This window comes from Amblyomma maculatum, chromosome 1 (genome assembly GCF_055883805.1).
Source record: "Amblyomma maculatum isolate TAMU_Amacu chromosome 1, ASM5588380v1, whole genome shotgun sequence".
Classification (NCBI taxonomy): domain Eukaryota; kingdom Metazoa; phylum Arthropoda; class Arachnida; order Ixodida; family Ixodidae; genus Amblyomma; species Amblyomma maculatum.
The window spans coordinates 363,351,645-363,375,327 of NC_139344.1; the positions used below are offsets into that span (position 1 = coordinate 363,351,645).

Below are 23,683 nucleotides of genomic sequence, written 5' to 3' on the forward strand. Positions count from 1 at the left end.
TAGGGCTAGTAAGCGCGGGTAGGTTGTCTCACAGTGGCTTTTCCTATTCGCGGGGTTATCTGAGACTTGCATCTCGTTTTTGTTGGGCTTATCTGCATAATGCGGCTGCGGCGTCATTGTTGTGGAAGCCAGGACGTCATGTCTCACATTTGGTCAAGGGTCACCGTCTTCATGACGCCTTGCCGTAAAGCAATGCCGAATGCAAACGTTGTTGTGATTACATTCTTCTACGACGACTGGAGAATTTTGCGCTCCGTATGCATAACACTGTGATGAGAAGGAGGATGGCTAAAGTGATGGAGACCGTAATCAACGCTGGGTGAGCATACAGTACGTGAAGCAAGAGAACAACTTTTATTTCCACCAGGATGGAGGCCCCCTGCACCCCGCCCCCAGCACGCAGGCCTGGAGAACGGGGGCAGGGATCTCCGCGTTTACAGGCTGGCAAAGAGGTCTCGACTCCTCGCGGCCTTTTCCGCCAGGCAGATGGCTGGCTTCAACAGAGTTGGGTCCTCGCTTCGCAGACGTTTCCTAGGCTTCTCCGCTATAAATTTTGGTCTGAGCTCTTGGGCAGCTAGTGCATTCTCAAATTACGTGGATGAGGATCCCTCTCTCCCCAAATTGTTTACATTTATCACCCGGTCTTTCATCTTTCTGGATGGGATAGGCCCTGACCGGGTGTATGCAATTCCTTGCCTGCAGACGCCGCCATGCGATCCCGATTGCCAAGAACATACACATGCGTGAATCGCTTGGTGATGCAATCACCAGGAGCGACGTCATAACCGGATGTGACGTCATTACGATGCCAGTTCTGGTTATTAAACATAAACGGTTGGGCAGTCATGATGTCGTCTCCATGAGATGACGTCATAGCCAGTCATTGTCATTACTCACGACTGTTCAGTGATGACTAATAGTTAGTACTAGTTAGTGACCAGTTAGACATTAGTACTAGTTAGTGACTAGATAGCCATTAATTGGCACTGGTTAGCGAATAGTTAGCCATCAGTCATCAGTACTACACCCCTGATGTAGCTCGCCAGATGCGATGTAGGAACGGTGCGATCACGACTCTGCCACCGCTTCAGTGAAAATGTGACTTTGCGGCCAATGTAGCTCTTGCTACAAACAAAATTGTAGAGCTGTGGTTTGTGAGCCTAGCTGAAGAACAGAAGGCTGGTCGTTCGAGTAATGGAATGATAACAATTCACTTATCTTTTTATTCTCTTCTTTACGAGGACACGCCACGGTAACAATTTATGCGCACGCCACTAACGAGGCAAGAAATGCTTTCACATTAATAGTATGGTAATCATTTTTTAGATTACACCTAAGCGCAACCATGGGGGAACGGCTAAAATGACGGCTCTCAGAGAAGCTTCGCATTTCAACAAAAATATCGCCTGATTCCGAGGTTGGAACACGTCACAACACCACTACTGGAGTATTAACTCAACACATTCAGTAGGTTTTATCACTGCAACATGCCTTCAAGACATCCTTGCAGCCTTAACGTTCCTCACTGTTCATTACCTCACTATCAATACGGCATGGGAAAAGTGCTTAACATTGTGTAGTGACTCTGAGTTGCAAATGTCTTTTTATGAAGCTCATAAGGAACCATCAAAGCAACACCAACTATGAATTTTCCTCTTGAGTTAGTTAAATATATGGGTTTTCTTTTTTGCTTTTGTACAACATTTATTTTTAGAAAATCTTACAGACAAGCCTGGGTAGTATCCTAGGAACACTGTGTTCGGAAAACCAAACCTCACACAATTTGCTCTTAGATTGAGCGTAGATCCGAACTAAACCACTGCGCCCAGTAACAGATTCGATATCATGAAATACTGCTGCAGGTATCACTGGCCACTGGCACTCGTTTATGTTACTAGGCAACTACACGCTAAACTCACAATGTTGTGGTGCAGGAATTAATACACAGATTTAGACATGTGCAGCAGCATGTAAAGGGGAAACAATAACTTTTATTGGATATAGCACTTACTCAATTTGGAGGATCTGATCAACTTTATGAGATTGGATATTACTAAGGCGTACAGCAACCAATCCATGCATGCACAGTTTGCCTGTTCTGAAACTATAGGTTCTCCCTTTGTAAGCACGCGCGTGGAAATGTCCAATTTCAATATTATTTTTTCTATAGCTAGGTTGTTTCTTCATTAAGAAAAACAAATACAAGTTTAAAGGAAAAATTGATAAGTAATCCTTTGTTGGTCCGAGCAAGAGGCAGTTTGGTATGTTTTATTCTTTTTTTTCTCCTTCTGTTTATGGTATCTCGGATATGTAGAGCCTCGATAAAGACCTACTTCGTTTAACGTAGTGAACTGACACGTTACATATAAAGAATGTCATATAGAGAGGTCACAGGGTTGATTTTGGCCATTACAAGTTGCTTGAGGTTAGCGACATTTCAAAGCGGGCTCGTTTTGACATTTCGTACTACAGTATTTTGATCATATGGTACAGGCGAGGGGTTGCATCCAGCGACCGATAGTCGCTGAGCCAACTGTACGGGGCCCCAAGCACGTTGCGAACGCGGTACGCATAAAAACAAAAATATGACATTACAGTGCATATCAGGACATGGGAATTACATGTCCTGATATGCATACAAAAATAATTGCATGTCTGGCTATTTTCAGCGGCATATGGCGCAGCAGAGAATTTATTTTTTGTGCTTTTATTACGAGCACGCTCCGTCATTGGAAAACTTTCCCATAAAAATGGGTGTGCTGATCTCACATGCAGCAGAAAGACTGCAGCAAGTAGACCTGCGCTACTGTGCCAGGGAATCAGAAACCCCTACACACAGTTCTGAAGCTTTTATCCGCTGGAGTTTGTTTTTCCGTCGAGAAGACTCGATAAAATAGGCATAGAACGGCCGCAGCCTCTTTAAAATCCTCCGAGCTAACAAAGACTTTTTTCACTCATTTTCCTCTGTTTGCACTGGGCGCTCTCAGCTTAAGCCTAGTTACGGCACCGGTATACAGCTCTGAGAATTGCAGCCAACCAGGGTCGCAGGATCCGGATGCTTTCAAGGTAAGGGAACCCTTCTTATTATTGCCTTTATAAAACGTTCAGCGTAATCAAAACGATTTCGTCCTAATGTGATTATACCCATGAGTATCAGAACACTGAAAGCTAAATAGTCGTGCACGTTTTGGCAAGGCTCCCCGAAGGAGAACTATACTTATTCGCTTTGAATTTACAAGCGCTGCTGGCTAGTACGTCTGAAATCTGCAGATTGAGGCTCGTAATGAGTGGTTTTAGAGAATGCCTAACAAGCATTACTGCCGTTGTCACATATTCACTTAGATGTGGTGCTGCAAATCTGGTATGCGGGACAGACTATCCGATGTTTAGCAAATGAGCGACTTTTAGTAAAGAAATAATCTTGATAAACTCTTCCATCATGCATCAAGCATCTAATAGTTATGACAGCTTATAAGTCAGCTTCAGTTCTTTCGTATACTCCCCGTTTAAGTTTTACGTTAAGTCTATTCCGTTTTGCTGACTTGGTTCGAAGAAACTACGCAAGTTTTATAAAGAATGTATGGGTACTACATTACATATTCTGGTCTCTGAACCCCTGTATATACCAGAGAGCTGTTTCAAGGCAGTTATCAATAAAAACGGCTTGCAGAGACTGATGTTTACAGTTAAAACTATATACGTCCAAGGCCTTTACACATGTTTCAATTGCTTCTGAAACAGCTGTTTCAGAAATGAAACAGCTGTTTCATTTATTTATTTCAAAATGCTGCAGGCCCCATGGCCCAAGCAGGAAGGGCATACCAGGTAACAATCACACATAAAAACAAAAAATACAATGCACACTACAATTCGGCGAGAAGAACGAAATCATAATAGTAGTAGTAATTATAAAAAAACTGGACAGCCTAACAAATAAAAATATACAATAGCACACAGAACAATTCGGCATGAACAAAGTAAACAAATATAAAGTACTAAAAAGTTGAGCAGCCTAACCAAAGAAATGACCTTGCACTGCCTTGTTAAAATTACTGCTTTGGAAAATAAATTCTGGAAGCAAATTCTAATCAGAGATGGTCCGGGGGAAAAAACTGTATTTAAATTAATTTGTTCGGGCAAATACAGGTTTCAGCATGTGTTACCTAGTGTGTCGTGTTCGTCTGGCTGTAGAAGGTCGGAAAAAGTTAGGTAAGGGAATATTAACTTCCTGTAACAGAATCTTACGAAGAAACGAAATTCTGTTAATTTTGCGGCGGACTGAAAGGAGCGGGATGTTATTTTCATCTATCAGCTGTGTGGGAGAATCAAATCTGCTGTGCTTGTGGAAAAACAACCTGGCTGCTTTCACTTGTATCATTTAAAGAGCAGTTATGTTCTTTTTTTGTGTGAAGGGCCCAAATGATAGAGGCGTACTCGAGCTTAGTCCGAATGAATGTGTTGTACGCCAAAAGCTTTATATTGGAGGGGGCGCGATTGAGTTTTCATTTTAGGAAACAGAGTGTCGAAAAGGCCGAATAACAAATTTGTGAGATATGCGGTGACCAGTCCAATTGATTGGTAAGTGTCAACCCTAAATACTTATGGCTTGCTACTTCTTTAATATCGGAGCCTTGTAAGGAATAAGTGAGTGGGCTAAAATGTTTCTTCCTAGTTACACGTAGGAGTACAGTTTTTTTTTATAGTAAGTTTCATGCTGCATTCCACACATCATTGGTCAATATCTGTCGTATAGGCTTGAAGAATACCACGATGAGAAGTTTCCCTTATCTACTTAAACACTATGCAATCATCTGCAAATAATCGCATGGATACAGAATTTGGAATAACATCAGGCAAATCATTTATGTATATAAAAAACACTAATGGGCCCAAAACGCTCTCCTGCGGTATACCCGAAGTGACACACAGTGATTCGGAAACGGCACCATTCACCTAAAAAAACTGACTCCTCTTTTTCAAGTATGCATCTATCCATTGAACTATACATTATCGAAGATCTATTAGCTGTAATTTATAAATAAGTTTATTGTGGGGGACCATCGAAGGCTTTGGCAAAATCCAAGAACAATATGTCCACTTGGCCGGAATTGTCAAGAGCAGAGGATAATTCATGAAAAGTTGACACAAGTTCGGTAACTGTTGGCATTCCTTTTCAGAATCTATGTTGAAAAGGTGATAATATGTTTTCGTCACTGAGAAAATCCCAAACAATACCCGCCAGAATGTGCTCTAAAATTTGGCAACAGCTGCTAGGTATTGATACAGGAAGGTAATTGGATAGTATTGATTGAGCACCTGATTTGTGAATAGGCACTACAAGTGCTACTTTCCAGTCAAAAGGTAAATCGCTTGTACGGAAGGAAACTGCAAACATGTTGGCTAAATACTCAGCAATCTGGGAAGCATAGCATAGGAATGCCGTCCACTCCACAGCCTTTCTTTGTGTCAAGCTGGCGTAGCAATGATAATACGCCTTCTGTTGAGATGGAAGGAATAATACTAGGATCTATACATTCTTTCGGCTTAGTAAGGGCAGGTTTCAATGTGAAAACGCTTTGAAAATAATGATTAAAAGAATCCTGTGAAATAAAATTAAAAGAAAGCTGTGAAGAAAGAAATTGGGCATAGGCTAAAAATTTGCGGACGAGAACTTTACTTTCTAATGCCAATTTTGAGCGCAGCTCATCAGCTGTTTCAACTTTTCGATAGATTGAAGCAAATATTTCAAGCGAGACATGTATGTACAATTAGAGACAGCTTTTTTATTTTTCACACATATTCCTTCAAGAAACGCTCCACTAACATTTCTTCACTGTCATTAAGGAAGCTTTGTGGTCGGAGAAATGAAGAGAGCAATTAAGTTATGCATGGGGAGGTTGTGGGAAGTAGAGCGTGGGCCCATAGGAACGTTGGGCGACGAAAAGATGGCAGCGACTGACTGATGCCGCTGGCGCCGCTAGCAAATCAAGAAAATGTGGCTCTGCGTTTCGGCTTAGGATGCATATACCATGATGTATGCGTTAAAAGATAAGGCGGGCAATGTCATCGCGAATATGGGCAGGATAGTCAAAGTAGCCGAAGAGTTCAATACTCATATATATAGTAGCACAAGCACTCAGGACAATAATGTGATAGGCAGCAGGAAAAGCAGTCAGACTTCCTACCAGTGACGAAGAACGAGTTTAGAAAACCTTTAGAAACTATGAAAATGGAGAAAGCAGCACAGGGTGGCAGAAAGTTAGGTAGGCGGATGAGGTTAAGAATTTCGCAGGGGTTAAGTGGATCCAGCTAGCACAGGACAGGGTTGACTGGAGGAATATGGGCGCGGCCTTCACCCCGCAGTAGGTATAGTCCGGCTGATGATGATGATGAAGAGGACGATTAATAATAGGTATGAATGTGCTGGAAGTGACAACCCAATGATACTAGCTCGCTTTCAATCTGCGCCTGGGTGACTACTCCTCCCAGCCCTTATTAGGCCGCAAAATATTGTGCAGAGTTTTGAGGCAAAAAACAGCGTTTGGTCTAGAATATGTTGGTGCTTTTAAAGGATTCTATATTTCTTCGTTTTGGGACCAAGATTAATAATATCTTTATATGCAAAATTACGCCATCATCAGTTATTCAAGCCGGCCAGACCGAGTGATTTTAAACTTTGTGTATGGCCACTGAGGATCGAAGTCGAAAAGATCGTTGACAATAATGAGTGCCAATTTCAGCAAGATGGATAGTTGTGGTGACTTATGAATTTCTATAACTGTGGCATTTATACAGCTGGGGCTAATAAAAGCCTTCCGAACAGTACGCCATTGTGTCGTGCATTTTAAGCCCTTGTAAACTGCTTTTTCGAGCACTGATCGGCTTTGTAATGGGTAGAGAGTTTAATAAGTCGGATGGCTCACCTAGGCCGATGCACTTAAAAAAAAATTGAGTGAATTATGATACCATGTTGTGCTCTTTATGTTTACATTCGCAGATATTTTCCCAATTTTTGGAATGCGCAGCTGTGCGGGACACTAACACCAATCCCATCTTCAGATGTCTCACTACGACGCGCGTCAGTTATGATCCAGAAACTGAAGCTACGTACCGTTGGAGGTTGAATGTTAACGGAAGTGATGAAACGTAAGTCACATATAATAATAATAATAATAATAATAATAATAATAATAATAATAATAATAATAATAATAATAATAATAATAATAATAATAATAATAATAATAATAATAATAATAATAATAATAATAATAATAATAATAATAATAATAATAATCAATCAATCAATCAATCAATCAATCAATCAATCAATCAATCTTTATTTAATGTGCGCAGGAACAACCATGTGGTCTTTGTGCTGCAGCACAAAAAAAAATGAAAAAGCACAAACATGTTTACACACACAGAGAGAACACAAAAAAAAGAAATAAATAATACATGAAATGAAACTGAGACGAAAAGTATCACGGAAATTAAGCAAACAATGAGTATCATCACTTATATACACAGTGAGAGAATTTTTTAGCACACCAGGAAATAAAAAAAAAAAAAAAAGAACGGTAGGTAGAAGAGGAAAAAAAAAACAGATGACTGACATTGATTATAGTAATATAGAAATATACATAAAATAAACAACCATTCCAGGCGCAACAAGTGCATGGTACTTAAAACACAGGCTAGAAATACAGAATAATACAATAAAGAAGTAAAATTGAACAAGGGACAGTAAGATTCGAATATAAAGTTTAAAGTTGAAATATAAGCAAGAAACGGATAAAAAGTAGTTCAAGATACAGACAGCATTGAACAGGAGAAAAAGCAAAAAGTGAAGTAAATACAATTTAAGGCTAGAAAGTGGGAGTTATATGTGATAAAGTACTATTTAGAATACAACGCTACGAACATCCAATGTAAATGAACAGAGCGAGTTTTGGAAGATGTCAAGGTGAGGACAAAAAGAGTTAAATAACCACTGCATCCTGTCCAGAGGGGAGTGGGAATGAAGAGGAGAAACCTGAAATGGTCTGAATTCCCTCATGCTCTTTCGCGGAACGCGCAGTAGGATGTACTCTAAGAGCTGAGGGCACATAATGTGGCCATGAAGGAGTTTGTACAGAAATATGATATCAAGTCTGATACGACGGCAGTGAAGGGAAGGAAGATTCAGTTGGGCGCTCCTGGTGGAGCGAGAGGGGGAAGTTGCAAAAGGAAAGCGATAATGAAATATCCGTAAAAATTTTTTTTGTACTCTGTCAACCTTGTCCAAGTTCGATTTGCAAGTGCCATTCCAAACAACCGACGCATACTCCAAGACCGGGAGGCATATGGACAGGTACAGTTTTAGGAACGGAAGTGGAGTATGGAACTCTCTCGAAAGTCTGCAAACGAATCCGAGTGTGCGCATAGCCCGCTGAGCAATGCGTTTAGTGTGAGAGGAGAAGCTGAGGGTGCGGTCAAAAAGTACACCAAGGTCATTAATTTCATCAACCCTATCCAACAGCACAGAATTGACAGAATAATGGTAGAGAAAGCTATGTGTTTTACGAGTAAAGGACACAACCCTAGTTTTGGCAGAATTGAGGGTAAGTCGATTCATCGCACACCAATCAGAAAAAGCAGATATGTCCGATTGCAACAACACGCAATCTTGAAAAGAATGTATTACCTTGAATATTTTTATATCATCAGCATAAAGAAGAAACGAGGAGTTCTTTATCGCCGAGGAAACATCATTAATAAAAACGGAGAAGAGAAGCGGGCCTAGTACTGAACCTTGAGGAACTCCACTCGTTGCAGGGTAAACGAAAGAAGTCTGTCCATTGACACTGACAAAGCAGAAGCGATCAAGGAGATAGTTGCGTAGGAGGGCTACGAGAGAGACTTCAACGCCAGAGAGTAGAAGTTTTTCAAGAAGTAGTGAGTGAGTAACAACGTCGAAAGCTTTGCTCATATCACAGTACACAGTGTCAACCTGACCCCTCTGAAGGACTGCTGCAGAGGCATACGTCATAAACGTGACTAGGTTGGTGGAAGTAGAGCGACCCGACATGAAGCCATGTTGATTCGGTACTATGATATGTTTGAGATGGAAGGAAAGTACGCTGTGCAAAGCTAATTCGAAAAGCTTAGAGGTTGCACATAGAAGAGAAATCGGACGATAATTGGAAACATCAGTTTTGTTTCCAGACTTGAAGACAGGAAACACGCGTGCCATTTTCCACACGCGAGGAAAGGCAGCATTTTTTAAACAGTTATTAAATATGGCAGTCAGTACTGGTACGAAGATATAACTGAAGGCTTTTATTATGGCAGCTGGAATGCCATCAGGTCCAGGAGACAAAGATGGTCTCAGACGCTTAAGACTCTCAGTTATCAACTCCTCGTCAAAGAGAATGGAATTAGATAGTGCACCAGATGGGAGGCAAACGGAATCACAATGTGGATGTTTGTAAACGGAGGAAAAATGTTGTGCAAAACTGTCGGCAACATCCCGAATTTCCGAACCCTGAGAGTCAACTAAGCTGATACTTAAATCTGATTTAATGGAACGCTTGCGAACGTAACGCCAGAACTGACTAGGACGATTTGAGGCATACCTCTCTAAAGACTCAAGATAGGAGTCGTAGTCCCGCTTGTATAAGCGTTTGCAAAGAGAACGCACACGGCGAAACTCATCTGCCCAATTGTGAAACCCAGGGCGTTTCGCTTTACGATGGGCCCGTTCCTTGAGCTTTAACGCCGTTATTAGTTCCCTTGAAAACCAGGAAGGGAACTTCCTACGCGTAGGAGTATGCAAAGGTATGTACCGACGCATACCATCAAGAACTATTTCTGTAAAGCGACTGACTTGTCCATCTGAATCATTAATGTCATTTAAAAGGGACCAGTCGACGGAAGAGAAGAAATTGAAAAGACCGACATAATCACCACGTGCATACGCGAAACGGGGCGAATTCCCCACCCGATCTGAGTTAGTAGAAGGTGAGGCAGAGACAGCAGTAGTAACTAGAAGCGGAGGGTGAAATTTGTCACAGCGAGTCAGCGGTATGTCCGAACTCGAGACTCGAAAACTTTCAAAATTCGATAGACAGATGTCAAGAATATTACCGCAACAGTTTTCGATGAAATTGTGTTGCTGCAAAGAGTTAAAGGCTATGAAATCAAGTAGAGAGTTACACTTACTTAGTATGTAATGATTGTTGTGAGAAGAAATAAGTGAGTTCCAGTTGATACCAGGAGTATTAAAATCACCTAAAATAAGAAGTATGTGTTTGCTATGACGGGTTATAACATGTTCGATTGAGAGCAGAACATCATCATAGGCTGAAGGAGGTAGATTCGGAGGAATGTAGAAAGCTGCAAGTAAAAGTTTTTCATGTCGATTTAAAGTGAGCTCGAGCCACACACATTCTTCAACAGTTTCCAGATCGAAACGTCGAACACACTTCACAAAACTGTCAATAGCAATGAGCACTCCACCTCCTCTTGATTTGGGACCTGTTTCAGGGCGGTCGCTACGAAAAACAGAGTAATTATTTGGAAAGAAATCATTGGAAGGAATATCACTTGACAGCCAGGTTTCGGTAACCACAACAGCGGTATAACAAGAGGACAAGACGCTAGAAAAAAATTCTGATCCCTTAGTCCGAAGACCTCGGGCGTTTTGATAATAGATATCCAAATTAGGGGCCACTGCAATTTTGCGTCAGTTCAGAGGGATGAAGCATATCGTCGTAAAGCTTCCCACGAAAGTCCTTGTATATGCAACCCATCGGCCACATCGAAGGCTCAACAAGCTTACTGTAGGATTCTTCATCAACTTCAATATGGAAGGACGAGTAGGAGTCGTACCTTGTTTTCAGCTGCCGGCAGGAAATGGGAGTAATATTCACTGATTTTAGATGGTTGGTAAGGTCTACCGATGTAGTATCGGGACTGAGTTTAGAGACGAAAATAGTCTTCGGATGCTTCTTTTGGTAAATGGCAACGTTCAGGACAGATGAGCTCGATGCGCCAGTAATGGCTCGACTTCGGTGCTTCTTCATCTCACTGGGTAAGTCAACCGCACGGCGAGGAGCAGAGGCAGAAGATGAACAGGGAATATCTCCAGGAGTCATCCCTCGATGAAGAGCGGCGGAGTAGTCCACAGATGGCTGCTCCTCACGGGTAGGATTGCCCACGGAGACAACAAGAGGACGCTCGACGAGAGGACACTCACACTGCGAAGCAGCGCACCGCACAAGCTCCTGGCGTAGGCCGCGAACATCGGCACGTAAAGAGGCGATAACCTCGGCTTGTTGTACGAAAGCCCGCGAGTTCTCTACACGAAGGCGCTCGTTCTCTTCCCGTAGCTGGGCAACCTCATCGCTCAGAAAAGAGATTCCCTCAAGCGCGTCGAGGAGGAGAGCCCGTAGCGAGGCAAACTCACCGCCATGTTCGCCGGTCGCGGCTGAAGGGGGAAAACCGGTCGGGTGGCTGGGCAGGAGCGGGGCACCAGGGACTCTAGCACCACCGTCGCTAAGACTAACACCGTCAGACGACGACGACGCACACAAATTACACAAGAATGGCCGAGAGCCGGACTTCAGAAGTTGCAGCTCGTCATCCGCCCAGGTGACGCACTTCGTGTGAACACGTTTCGCACAGTCGGCACATCGTAAAAACTGCTGCTTGCCAAAAAACGGGCGGGAGCACAGCGCACATGCGTCCTTACTGGGCGCCATCTTGGAAAAAAAAAAGAAAAAGAAAGAAAAGAAAAAGAAAAGAAAATAATAATAATAATAATAATAATAATAATAATAATAGGTTCTCATGAAAGGAAATGTGCAGTATCTGTCACACTTGTTTTGTGGCCACCTGAGCCGCGTCGTAAGGGAAGGGAGGAAGGAGTGAAAGAGGAGAGAGAGAGATAGTAAAAGGAGCCGTAGTGGACTGCTACAGAGTACTTTCGACCACCCGGGGATCTTTAACGGGCACTGAAACTGCACAGAACACCGCCGCCTCTCCGTTTCATCTCCATCGAAAAGCAGCCGTCGGCGTTCGGGATCGAACCCGGTACTTCGGCACAGTAGTCAGGTATCTAAACCACTGCACCACCAAGGCGGAGTGTAAGCCACGTATAGCAACAATCACAGAGGCAAGATATTCAAACTGCTGGTAGTCAAGTCTGGTATGTTCAAGGGGCACTTGCAAATCCCTTTAGGTCTATTTATGGGAAACGCATAGGGGTAGTTTCAGAGTAGCAGGATGTGTTAATTTTTTGTTGTGGTTTCCTCTAGAGGCGGGTTTTGCCCTTCCACTTTCTTTAAGTACGTATTCTTTTCTTTGAATATAAGGGCCTTCGTGCGACCTATGCGGGAAAATGGGATGTTCACCATCAGAGCGTTTTCACAGTCAACAGAGATGTTAATTCTGGGTAAAACATACCTTGAAACAAATAATGGCCGTGTGACGCAGAGCGGTGAGCGAGGAAATGGTAATAGGGAGAGAACAGAAAGTAACACGAAAACACATTGTTTAGGGAACAAGGAGTAAAATAGGAATAAAATTGTCAGTGGACGTAAGTGGAGCGTCTCATGGCCGCATACTAAAACCGGCATATAAAATTTTACCCACACATATTACTGGTTTTTGTTGACTACCCTCAGTGCAGCCTCGTCTGAAATGACCCTCATTATATACTGGATTATTTTCCACCATTTTCGTCTGCGAATTCTAGGCTAGTAATGATGTAGCATCGGAAAGGTGCGCTCTCATACACTCTTAATATGGTTCCACATATTAACTTTTTTTTAACATATTAACACATATTTATTAAGTGGAACTTTTAAATGTTCCACTTATTAAGCGCAACTTTTTTAAAAGTTCCACTTATAACTGGAACCTATGTGGAACGAAATTAGGAGAGTAGCACTGACTTTTAAGTGGAATACACAATGAGGTCAAAGTGAGTGGTTTTTTCGGGACATGCATCTTTCTTGTAACGGAAGTAGTAACTACAGTCTCCACTAAATTTGCTTCACAAAGTGCAGAATCGGCGCAGTACGGTTCAAAGCTTTAAACAATAGCAAAAGAGAGGCGTTGCTCTTAGCATTGTGTTACCCCTTCTTGGGGTACGTGAGTGACGTTCACCTAATCTCGTCAAAGGGCTGGTTGCTTTCTGTCAAAATTGAATAAACATCTTTTGCAGTTACTGAAAACGTGGCCGAAAATTTTTATGACAGCACTTTTCACCCTGTTAAGGATCGAAAAGGCTGATTTATGCTCTGCTTTTGAATTCTGACAGCGATCAGTATCACCTGTATAGTATTCCTCCCCTTCCTTCTATATCCCTAACTAACAATAAAGAAGAATAAAAACCTACCTATATATGTTTTACAAATATGTGATGCGATGGTGTAGCGTCAGGATTTTCCGGTTATAGCGAAAAAAAAAAGGACTTGCATATATTAAATATATTGCGCACTCCAATATTGAAGAAACGAAGAAACGAACGAGTAAAAGAAACCGGTTTGCTACGCTGCAGTTGGGGAAAGGGGTGAGTGGATATAAAAGTTGTGAGAGAGGGATGGGTGAAGTTAGTACAGTCACATCACAGACATGTAACATCACATCACGTCACAGTCATATCACGTAACATAACAGCAAACTCGTAGTCTTTCGATTAGGCCAGTCCTTTTCATAAAGCGGAGCAGTGCCTGGGAGGCCTTCACCGCAGACGATCGCCGTGGCCGGGGTCCTAAAATCCTAATTTCAGTCAATGGGCGTCCGTCTAGATGCTCCAGCGTAGTGCATAGACAATGTCTTTTCTCACTGTATATGGGGCACTCACAAAGAACGTAGTCTATAGACTCGTCGCAACCACGGTTTGTACATGTATAGGCTATTTGTCATGCCTTTAATAAAAATAAAATACGTGTTTGGGAATGCTACACCAACCCACAGGCGGCAGAGCAAAGTTTCTTCGCGTCGGGGTAGGCCAGGTGGAAGCCGGAGCTTCAGGTGAGTCCTCGCACCTAAACAATGGAGGTGATCGGTATCTCCACATTCTGACATCTGGGAGCCGTTGCAGATGGCGTCACGGCATTGTGAGCGAAAAATCACGCTCTGGCATGAGGTAGCTCGTAGCTGACATGGCTGCGCACTGACTGGACATATGGTTGCCCGACATTACGTTTCTTGGAGGTGCCAACTCGGTCCTCTCCTTTGATATGGCATCAGAATCAGAATATCAGAATAACACGTCTAAGCCTCTTGCATCCATGTTACTTCTGGGCCAGGCAGGTACGCTCATACGGCCTGGTTGTGTGAGGTGGCAGCCTAAATATTGCGTCATACCACCAAAGATGGAGGTCAAGTTTTACCATAACTATTGATTTTCTATGACGGGTCGCAACTGCAGGTGGCCGGTTAGGCCTACTACACCGGTAGCGACAAATATGAAGTAAAATGCAGCAATTGGCGCCTATGAGGTGTGATCTGAAATACATATTTACCTTCGATCGAGTCAGCGTTATATTATTTTCGAAATTTTTTTGTGACGCGCATTTTCCATCGTTCTCGCTTAACGCAGTGTCCGACACTGCAAAGCAAAAAAAAAGTAATAATTTTGGGCGCCTATCCTCTTCGAAAAATGCTTGGTGAAATTTCTGCCCAGCGTTTCGAAAAACCACAGAAAAATCGACCCTTCTAGGCAGCAAGCTTTTCCTTCCACCAGAGTAAAATGCTGAATGCTAAAAATGCAGCGTGTGATCCTGTAAGATAATTTGAGTGTTGCTCCGGGTGTTATAGCTAGACATAGTAGTAACCGTCGTGACTGGGTAGTGGTTGTCTAGAAGGAAAACTTTCTGCTCTTCTTGGAGGAGAACGGGATGCCATGTCGTCCGCATCATGGTTCGACCCCATTGTGCCATTGATGGTGCTGCTGACGATGATCATATGGTTATCTCTTTGCATAGGGGGGTGTACCCGTTGTGCCCTAACCGGTTACGTTATAAGAAAGAAAAATCACAGGTACCGAGAGCGCGAGCGGATCCCTAGGCTATCTTGGAGTTGACATCACTCAGCTGCAAGTCTGCTGCCAGCGCCACGCCCGGGCTTTTTGCTCGGAACGTCGTTGCTGGATGTTGTGTAGAGTTCGGTCTTTCAACCCTATCTAATTAACATTGGGAACCTAAATGTCATTACCATGTATTGTGGTTGGCACGAGGAGAAACAGGAATACGCAATAGTTGCAGCAGCGATGGACAGCCCTCCAGGTGAAAGCCGTCAACGAAGATCGGTAACCCGAGACAGCAGAAATGCTTAGTCAGAGAGTGGCTGCATCGGTTAGATCCCAAAGAGTGGTTGCCAGTGAAGGTGGAGAAAGCGTAAGGGGAGAAGGGAAGGATTTCGCGTGGTCCACCTAACGCGGCTGTTGTAAAACTGGCCTTCGAAGGAGAGGTTGAATGAAGTGTCCTCACACACCTGGACCAGTGGATTGTTTACTACTAGATGGCGCAAAATGCTTTAAAACTGTTTACATAAAAATATAACGTGAACCTAAACTCTCTCATGAGTTGTTGCACAGGTCTGAGTAGTTAAGTTATAACAATTTAGTGGCTTTTTGTTTCATCACGCAGGGCGCAACCACTGCTGTATTTTACACCCGCCAGCAAGCCTGATGCGGTTCATACCGTTATAAACAATGGTAAGCCTGAGAAAGTTTCTATGAGGCAGTAGTCTGCCAGTGATGGCATCTTGCGTTGCTATTAACTTTGGAGACTTCTTCGTGCAGCTAAATGGCGGAGAAAAGTGCTATTTCGGATAGTGTGTTAGAAAAATGCGCGTCTTGAAGGACGCTACGTGATAGCGTTATCTCTAGTCGAGGCACTAAGGGGTGTCCTGCAATGTGTCTTTTTCTAAAAGACGCATAATTATCGGGCCCTTAGGACGCACATCTCGGAAAAGAGCTCGGGGCAGAGACAGTTGGCCAAAGATTTACAGTTCCATAGAGACACTGGGCACAGAGATCAATGAACAAGTGTATGATACGCTGAGTACTACTTTGGTCTAACCCATTGAGGTGACAAATTTTTTGTCTACCTCTCTCTCGACAGTATTCTTAAGTCTGTTGAAAACAAGGTGATGAAAATTGAAGTGATCAAGTACCTAATATCTTTAGAAGTCTCCACACTGATTAAAAATAATGTTTCGATAAAAGTGACCACTTTTACGATAAATTGTTCGGAATACGCCAGGGATTTCATTAGCACAGATGCTCGACATTTACCCGTTGCGAAGGACAAGCCAGCTGATAAGAACCTGAATCAGTTTCCTTTAATGAATAATCACAAGTGTGTTGCTGACGGCCATCACGTGACACAACATGCAGAATAGCAAACTGCCACCTGTGCCTCTACTATGCCCCGTTGGATATCACCGATTATACTTTCTTGAAAAGACGTTCTTAACGAACTTTACGAGGGGGTACCCAAAAGAAACCGAACTTATTTCCATTTGACCCTATTTATTCACAAGTTAAGCCCAAACTTTCAATCTCCTTCAAAGTAGTCTTCACTTGCACTAAAACACTTGTCTAATCTTTCATTCCACTTTTCAAAAAATTGTTTAAAGTCACAGCGCCTGTGTCGTTTTTTTCTTTGCCTCTGCAACATCAGAAAAACGCTTTCATTTCATGTGTTTTTTATTTTGGGAAACAAAATCAGTCACACGGGGCAAGGTCCGGTGAGTATGGGGGGTGGGGAACAGGAGTCATACCATTTTTGGCCAAATATTGACGACTGCACAAATTTTTTTTCGACATTTTCATGTGGTCGGGCCGTGGAAGAACTACTAGAATGAGGTTGGTCATGAACTGACATTTCACCAATTTTTAAACGGGATAACCAATGAAACACTTGAAGTTTCCCCATAGCATCAGCCATGTACGCCGCTTTTAACATTACAAGAGTTTCTGTTCCATTTTTTTTCCGAGCAGAACGCGCAATTTCACTACCGCACGCTGTGCACGAAAATCAGCCATTGCAAAAACGACACTCACAGAAAACAGTTGTCACTATAAACTCTGCCGAAGCTAGTACGTCTGACCTTCAGCGACACCACTCGGCTGACTGACACTGGAATGCTCATTCTATGAGCTCCTAGCTGAAAAACACGGTACTGCGAAAGCGCTGCCCACCAAAAAATTAGTTCGACTTCTTTTGGGCACTCCCTTGTATACTCAAACCCCTTCCTCGAATTAACTGTTTTATGGTTTCTGGTCATTGTTTATGCTGTTATGAAACGGCTGTTCTTGAAGGTCTACCAAAAATAACATTTTTTGAAGTATCGTGAAGAATCGCTGGTCAGGCAATCTAGGCATGTACACCAAGGAAGATACGAATATGTGCTCCACTGCGGTGAAGAGATACGAACATTGAGAAGAACTTCAATGGTTTGGGGTGATTTGTGGTTTTCAATATCTGAGGTACATGATCAGAAAGCGCAACTCACCTTTGGACTCGTCGAAGAGGAGGTAGGCTGGTATTTTTCGTCTCACTTGATATTTTCGTCTCACTTCTACACGTTGATATATACAAAAACAAAATTTCCGGTCTTTCCGATTCAGAGAAGGGGCTTAAATTTTGTAGACAATATATGCAGTGTTGTGCATTATAAGGTGGAACATTTCGCCATTTTGCTTATATTAGGTTTAAGTAGTTCACCCGCTTAAGGGCTCTCTGTGGATGCATAAACAGAACAGGAGAGCTTTATTCAAGCATTTGCTTGGGCATTCTCCGTGAGAAACTGCTTGCAGCAGCTAGTGTAACGTGTGAGTTCTGCATTGAACGTTGTCAAAAATGTGCACTACACACCCCTTATAACAGTGCCTGTAAGAGCCTGCTATACCTGGCCCTTTGGTTAAGTGCGCTGTTGCATCAAATCAAAGTGCAGTAACAACTAGCCCACTATGCTATGCTCATACAACACACCATGTCACTGCATTTAACTTATGATTCCGAATGGCATATTTCCCCGCAGATACAAGTCATTCGCTTATTTCTCGATTCCTCTACACAGACTGCGAAAAGTGTGCCATCTTACAAATGGAGAACTTTGGACCACGTAAGGCCCATTTTTCCATCGTTGTTTTTAACGTAGTACATTACTTTGCTCTGATACGAGGCGGTAATGGGAGGAATTTGATGGTCTCGACAAGCTATAAACCTGTAAGCAATCACGTATTTTGCTAACACACACAAAAAAAACGAGGTTGATGTACTGCACAAGCTACGGTAGCGCTCATATTTTATGACATGCCCAATCAACTCTTATCAAGAAGTATGCATCTACTGGGACTCTTTTTTGACGTGGCTATACGACGGCTGGGCAGCGCTTGCATTTGCAGCCATCGGTTTTGATAGCGACATGTCAAGGAAGCTCCGCGAACTGTGTTTTGAACGCCACGAAAATGATCGGAAGCATGACCATCCAATGTACTTTTGCAATATAGCAGTTGTGAGCTTATCTTTATTCACTCACTTGCCATTCGCCTTACTGAAGAAAAGTTTATATATGAAAAATACGATAAAAGGAATAATGAATAAAAAATGTATCTATAGAGTTCTTTCCATCTGCTGTGCGCATTGTGCTTGTAGAAAAAAGTGCATCATTGCTGAAGGATATCAACCTACAGTTGCTACCGTGCAAACCGCCAGTCTGCCGCTGACAAAAGCAAACAAACAAACAAACAAAAAAAAACAATTAGCAGTATTTTCTTGCATCAGGTGCTTTTGTGCCACAGGAGAGGTAAAATACTTGTCTTCATTTCATTTTTTACAAGCATATTTCTGCATGCGCTCTGTCACATAGCTTTTCAGCTCCTTCGTTGATGTTTATAATTGGTTTCGCTACGTTGTGTAATTTTGAGACTACGTTTGATAAAATTTTAATTTTTACACATCGTATTGCATTTGATTTCGTATTTTTCACTTTTTACTTTTTGTGTTTTTTTTTTTTTTTTACTTTTTGGCATGTTATTTTGCCTATTTCCTTCTAGGTATTTTTATTTTTTCTCACTCATTAAGCCATTATCCGCGTAACTGTATAGACTGACTGCTTCAATTTTCAGAAACTTCTCGCTGAAAGTTCAATTGACCCTGAGAGTACAATACATAAATGAAATGTCGCAGATAGTTTATTCTGCAAAGTCGAGGTCGGTGAGAGCAGCGGCGCTATGCAGTCCACCGTCACCCTGTAATGATAGTCTGTGTTCTTTACGGCAGCCCTCGCTGGAAAGGAAGTCATCGTGGCGACGCAGGGAGACGACGACATAAGCGGGTCGAAAAACGGCTAAGGCGCTGCACATTCAATGTCTCGCGGCTGCAGCGGCGGTGACCACGACATGGCATAAGCAGCTTAACAAAGTAATTTATCGGGGAAGAACGCTGGACGATACGGTAGAGGCACGGTACTTAAAGGAAAGGTTATGCTTGGCGGTTGGGGGTACAGTGCAGGTCCCGTAGCCACATGAGTGAGATGGGCACGAAATGCGGGGCAAACTGATCGTCTTCACAGCGATATGTTTTCGCACAAGGTATAAAAATAAGGCATTTATTCAGGCCACGCAGAATGGCATTCCTGCGAGAGCTGCATTCATTGAATGTAGCAAGGGCAAATACAAAAACTAAAATGCATGACGGTAAATTCAAACAAGCCTTCAGGCGGTTTTTGGGCCGATGTGCTTATGCTGTGGGCCTATGCTAGCAACTTGAACGTAAACCGAGTGGACGATATAGTCCAGCTTTTTATGTATAGTCCAATGGATCATCTGTACGCGCAAAAGAATAGACCTCTTCCCGCACAATTTTATTTAGGCGTTGGCAATCAAAGCAGAACCGAATGAAGCGATATTCTCTTTTCACCAAGACAAACGAAGGCTATGGGCTCTGAGGGGGCTAATTCATGCCATATTTAAGTAAAAGAAGACCCTGGTCTGCAATAAATTGACGCTCAATGCAAGACACAATATAGGGCGCTGGTGTAGAGGCAAATGAGAACTGGGGTCGAAGTAGCGGGCGACACTGGATGTGGGGCTGTAAACATGCTGATGAAAGTCGAATGAGGAACGGGATTGGAGAAAATCAGCTCATTCAGGCTCACGAAGACGTTTATCAATAGAAAGCTGGATTACGTCTCCAGACGACTTTCCGAACGTAAAAACAGTCGGTGTGGTGGCCCTGAAGTCGAGAGGCTGCGAAGTGGTTGTTTTGACACTGCTGAGGATCAATTCACTGAGATGGATGGTGTCGAGATATTCACAGCGAAGCATGGAGAATGGGAATTCGAATGGGTTGGATATCCACAGGCAAGCTGATATGGAGAATGAGGCGTGGAGTAATGCAGGGGAAGACTGTAAAAGAAGGTTTACTTGACAACGTCGAGGTTGACGAGAGAAGCTATCCGATGCAGTCCACGGCAGACCAGGTAAAAACCTAAGCGATAGCAATGCGGAGTTTCCTAGAATAACTGTTCTTGTCATCAGTGTCTAGCGAAGTTCCACCTTTCTCAGAAAATAGATAAATTTGAAGTAGACATGAATGAAGTACGAAAGAGAATATAAAGTTCCTCTTTTTTCGTAAGGTTTAGTGATAAGAGTTTTCCTTCTTACCGTGGCCCTGTGCGAGACGTACAGGTAAAGGTGGTCTAAACACGGCTACAAATAAAGTCTGAGGACAAGACACTAAGGATTTCATTGCAGACATATATCTTCAGTGGACAACCAGAATGCCAAAGCGGATGAAACATCGATTACTACTCTCCTTACATCAGTGCATTCTATTATTGATTATGACTTGCCCAATCCGTGTAGTTTCAGTCATTATGGTGTAGCATGTGTATCATGTGTAAGAACAGCATCGCGTATTATGAGCTAGATCGTTAGCAACGGCTCCAGATTATTTTAAATCTCACGGTAACCTTGACACGCACCTGTATTATGTAGAGGAAGGGCGTATTTTGCGTTTCGCTTCGGTTGAAATGTGGCAGCTGTCGTGTACTAAATTACAACCCGCGTACTCTGGCTCAGCTGCCTAGCGCGCAACCAATGAGATGAATAACAGAAGACGCTCGTTACTCTATCAACAGTTCCCTAATTTAACCTAATATATACTGAGTTTTTTCAAGTATCGGCATAGAATTTTAAGGTTTAACCCTCACGACCTAAGTTGTGAACGTCTTTTATATCGTATTTTGGCTTAAAGGACATACAAATAAAAATGTAACTCACAGGCGCTTAGCCGATTGGTGCATGTAGTATCCTAATTGGCGGCTCTTGTCGGGCTATGCTCTGTACTGTCATATTTTGAGATTTACCACATCATTAGAACTGTAGGTGTTGTGTGGTGTTCCAGATCACTGAGAGGGACACGTGGTTTCCTATTCGAGCACCTACATATTCAGATGGTTTCTTCTAGCGAAGCAAGATCTTGCTTCATTCCCGTGTCTAATACTACTTCAGAACTTTAGCAGAGACCTATGCCGGTGTGACGAAAGCTAACTTCTAATCAAACCTTATTACATCAAAGCTGAAATATTTCTTATTGAAGAAATTACAGGGACATACTCAAGTCTGCTTTCGCGTAGAAAGTGAAAGCACTAAGAGTTCCATGCCTGGATCAGCCATCAGTTCTGTTTTTGGTTGCTCAGCCCCGTTACTTTGTTGCCGTCTATACTTTACAAATAAGGACGAAGTCCGGTTTTGGAGGTCAGTGAACTAAATTTCAGTGGTGGCCCATCTTGAAGTGGCCAGGTTCATGATAACCGAAGTAGGCTAGAAACATTGTAGGGGGGGGGGGGGGGGGTGATTTTTGGAGCGGCCCAGCCAAATATGTCAGAACTGACTTGTCCATACTCAATATATGTGAGACACAAATGTCGGCCACATTGTGAAGAAGTCAAATTTCCAGATTTCGAGGGTAAAAAATTTAGAGGTGGCTTACCTGAATTTCCAAATCACCATTGAGTTGGCCATACACAAATTTGGTAGGCATCAATTTCTTAGAATTCGAAGTAACATTTCGGGGACCCTAGGAGGTCACACTTCGATGTCAGCCCACTAATGTTAGAAGGTAAACACTGGCTTGGCCATGCTCGTATTAGGTTCAACATTGAGTTTGGTCATATTCTGGCGCGGTCGAATTTTGAGGATTGCGGAGCTGAGATTTGAGGAGTGGCGCTTCCGAATTGCGAGCCATCTCTGAGCTGCCCATATTGGAATTATATGTGATACCAAATTCGGTTAAATTCGGACGAGATCAAAATTCAGGGTTCCAGGGAGGCTAAACTTTGGGCGTGGCCCACGTAAATTTTCTAATCATCACTTAGGTAGCCATACTAGAATTATGGACACGATTTAGGCGACGTTCTCAGGAAGCCAATTTCAGGATTCTAGTGGTCAGTTTTAGTGCGGTCCATAATAAATGGAAAGACACCACTGAATTGGCCATACTAGAATTAGGTTAGATATAAATGTTGGGGCAGTTGTGAAGAGGTGAAATTTTATTCGTTATTGCGGCTAAATTTTAAGATTAGCCCATCCAAATTCCGAGGTCTCGATCGAATTCTTCATATTCTAAATAAATTGCACATATAATTGGGTTAGTAATTTATTGATTACACATGCAATGCATTATTGACTTGTTTATATGGACATGCTCCGATCACAGATTATGTCCACGCACACTGTTGACGTGGTCAAGGCCGAAGCCCTATACTCACGCCACGCTATAACCGGGAAACGTTTCGCGTTAAAATTTTATTTGCCCGCCGCCTGAGCAGCGAAATACTAGAAACTGATCTCAAAGAGCTATCGTAAATAGACGAATCAAACTATCTTGTGCGCACATCGTCCCTCACCATCATAGTCTATTACTACTGGTTATCAAACGACGTGACATTGCTGACAATGGTCAAGGCGATGCATACACAAACTTCGCGCAAAGCATTGTTGGTTAACTTATTTACATTCCTGGTTAGCCTGGCATCCTAAGAGAAGCTGATGTGCGGTCAGTCTTCAAAAAAATAGCTGACCAGAAGAACAGTCTGACGTTGTTTTTTTCGGGCTGTAACATTGCTTTTGACAAAACAATCAACTCGTATTATTATCTTAGCCTTGTGCACACGTGAATATTTGCGGTAATTTTTACCTTTTTTGCTACTTCTCAGCTGCAGTCTAACTGCACGTACTTCGTTTAAAAAATAATCATTATTTATTTTCAGAGTGCACTCTTTGGGTCCGCCCAGATTTGAAGGACTCGATTCCGGAAGAGTGTGTCCGGAAGTACACTGAGTTGTGCGGGGAAGGTGTCAGCCTCTACGACAAGGAGGCATGCGGGAGAGTGAGAGCTTGAATACCTGGCATTGAGTGCCAATCTCCAGCCGCGCTGTGATCATTGGGAAGAAATAAAATTGACGAGAATGAACATTCTTATGAGTGCGCGACAACTATATATTATAGGATATCTGCACATGCTACACGTTAGTAGATTTGATTCATATGCTAAAATATTTCTAAGGAAAACCTTTAAAGAGGCGATGACAGGGTCGTTCGATATATTGCTGTTTTATGCTTCTATGAATTATACTCGCAAAGGTTTGGTGCCTAGCACGCAGCGCATTTTGC

General features: G+C 42.7%; 1 protein-coding gene across 1 annotated transcript; it reads left to right on the plus strand.

The window, feature by feature from the left end:
• The first annotated feature begins 284 nt into the window (after positions 1–284).
• On the plus strand, positions 285–23,456 carry LOC146207978 (uncharacterized). Its single transcript, XM_084577903.1, has 6 exons — positions 285–319; positions 2,898–3,066; positions 6,998–7,146; positions 15,642–15,709; positions 18,043–18,126; positions 23,281–23,456. Exons 1-6 carry the CDS (start codon positions 285–287, stop codon positions 23,409–23,411), a joined length of 636 nt encoding a protein of 211 aa, XP_084434029.1. The 3' UTR covers positions 23,412–23,456.
• The last annotated feature ends 227 nt before the right edge of the window (positions 23,457–23,683 follow it).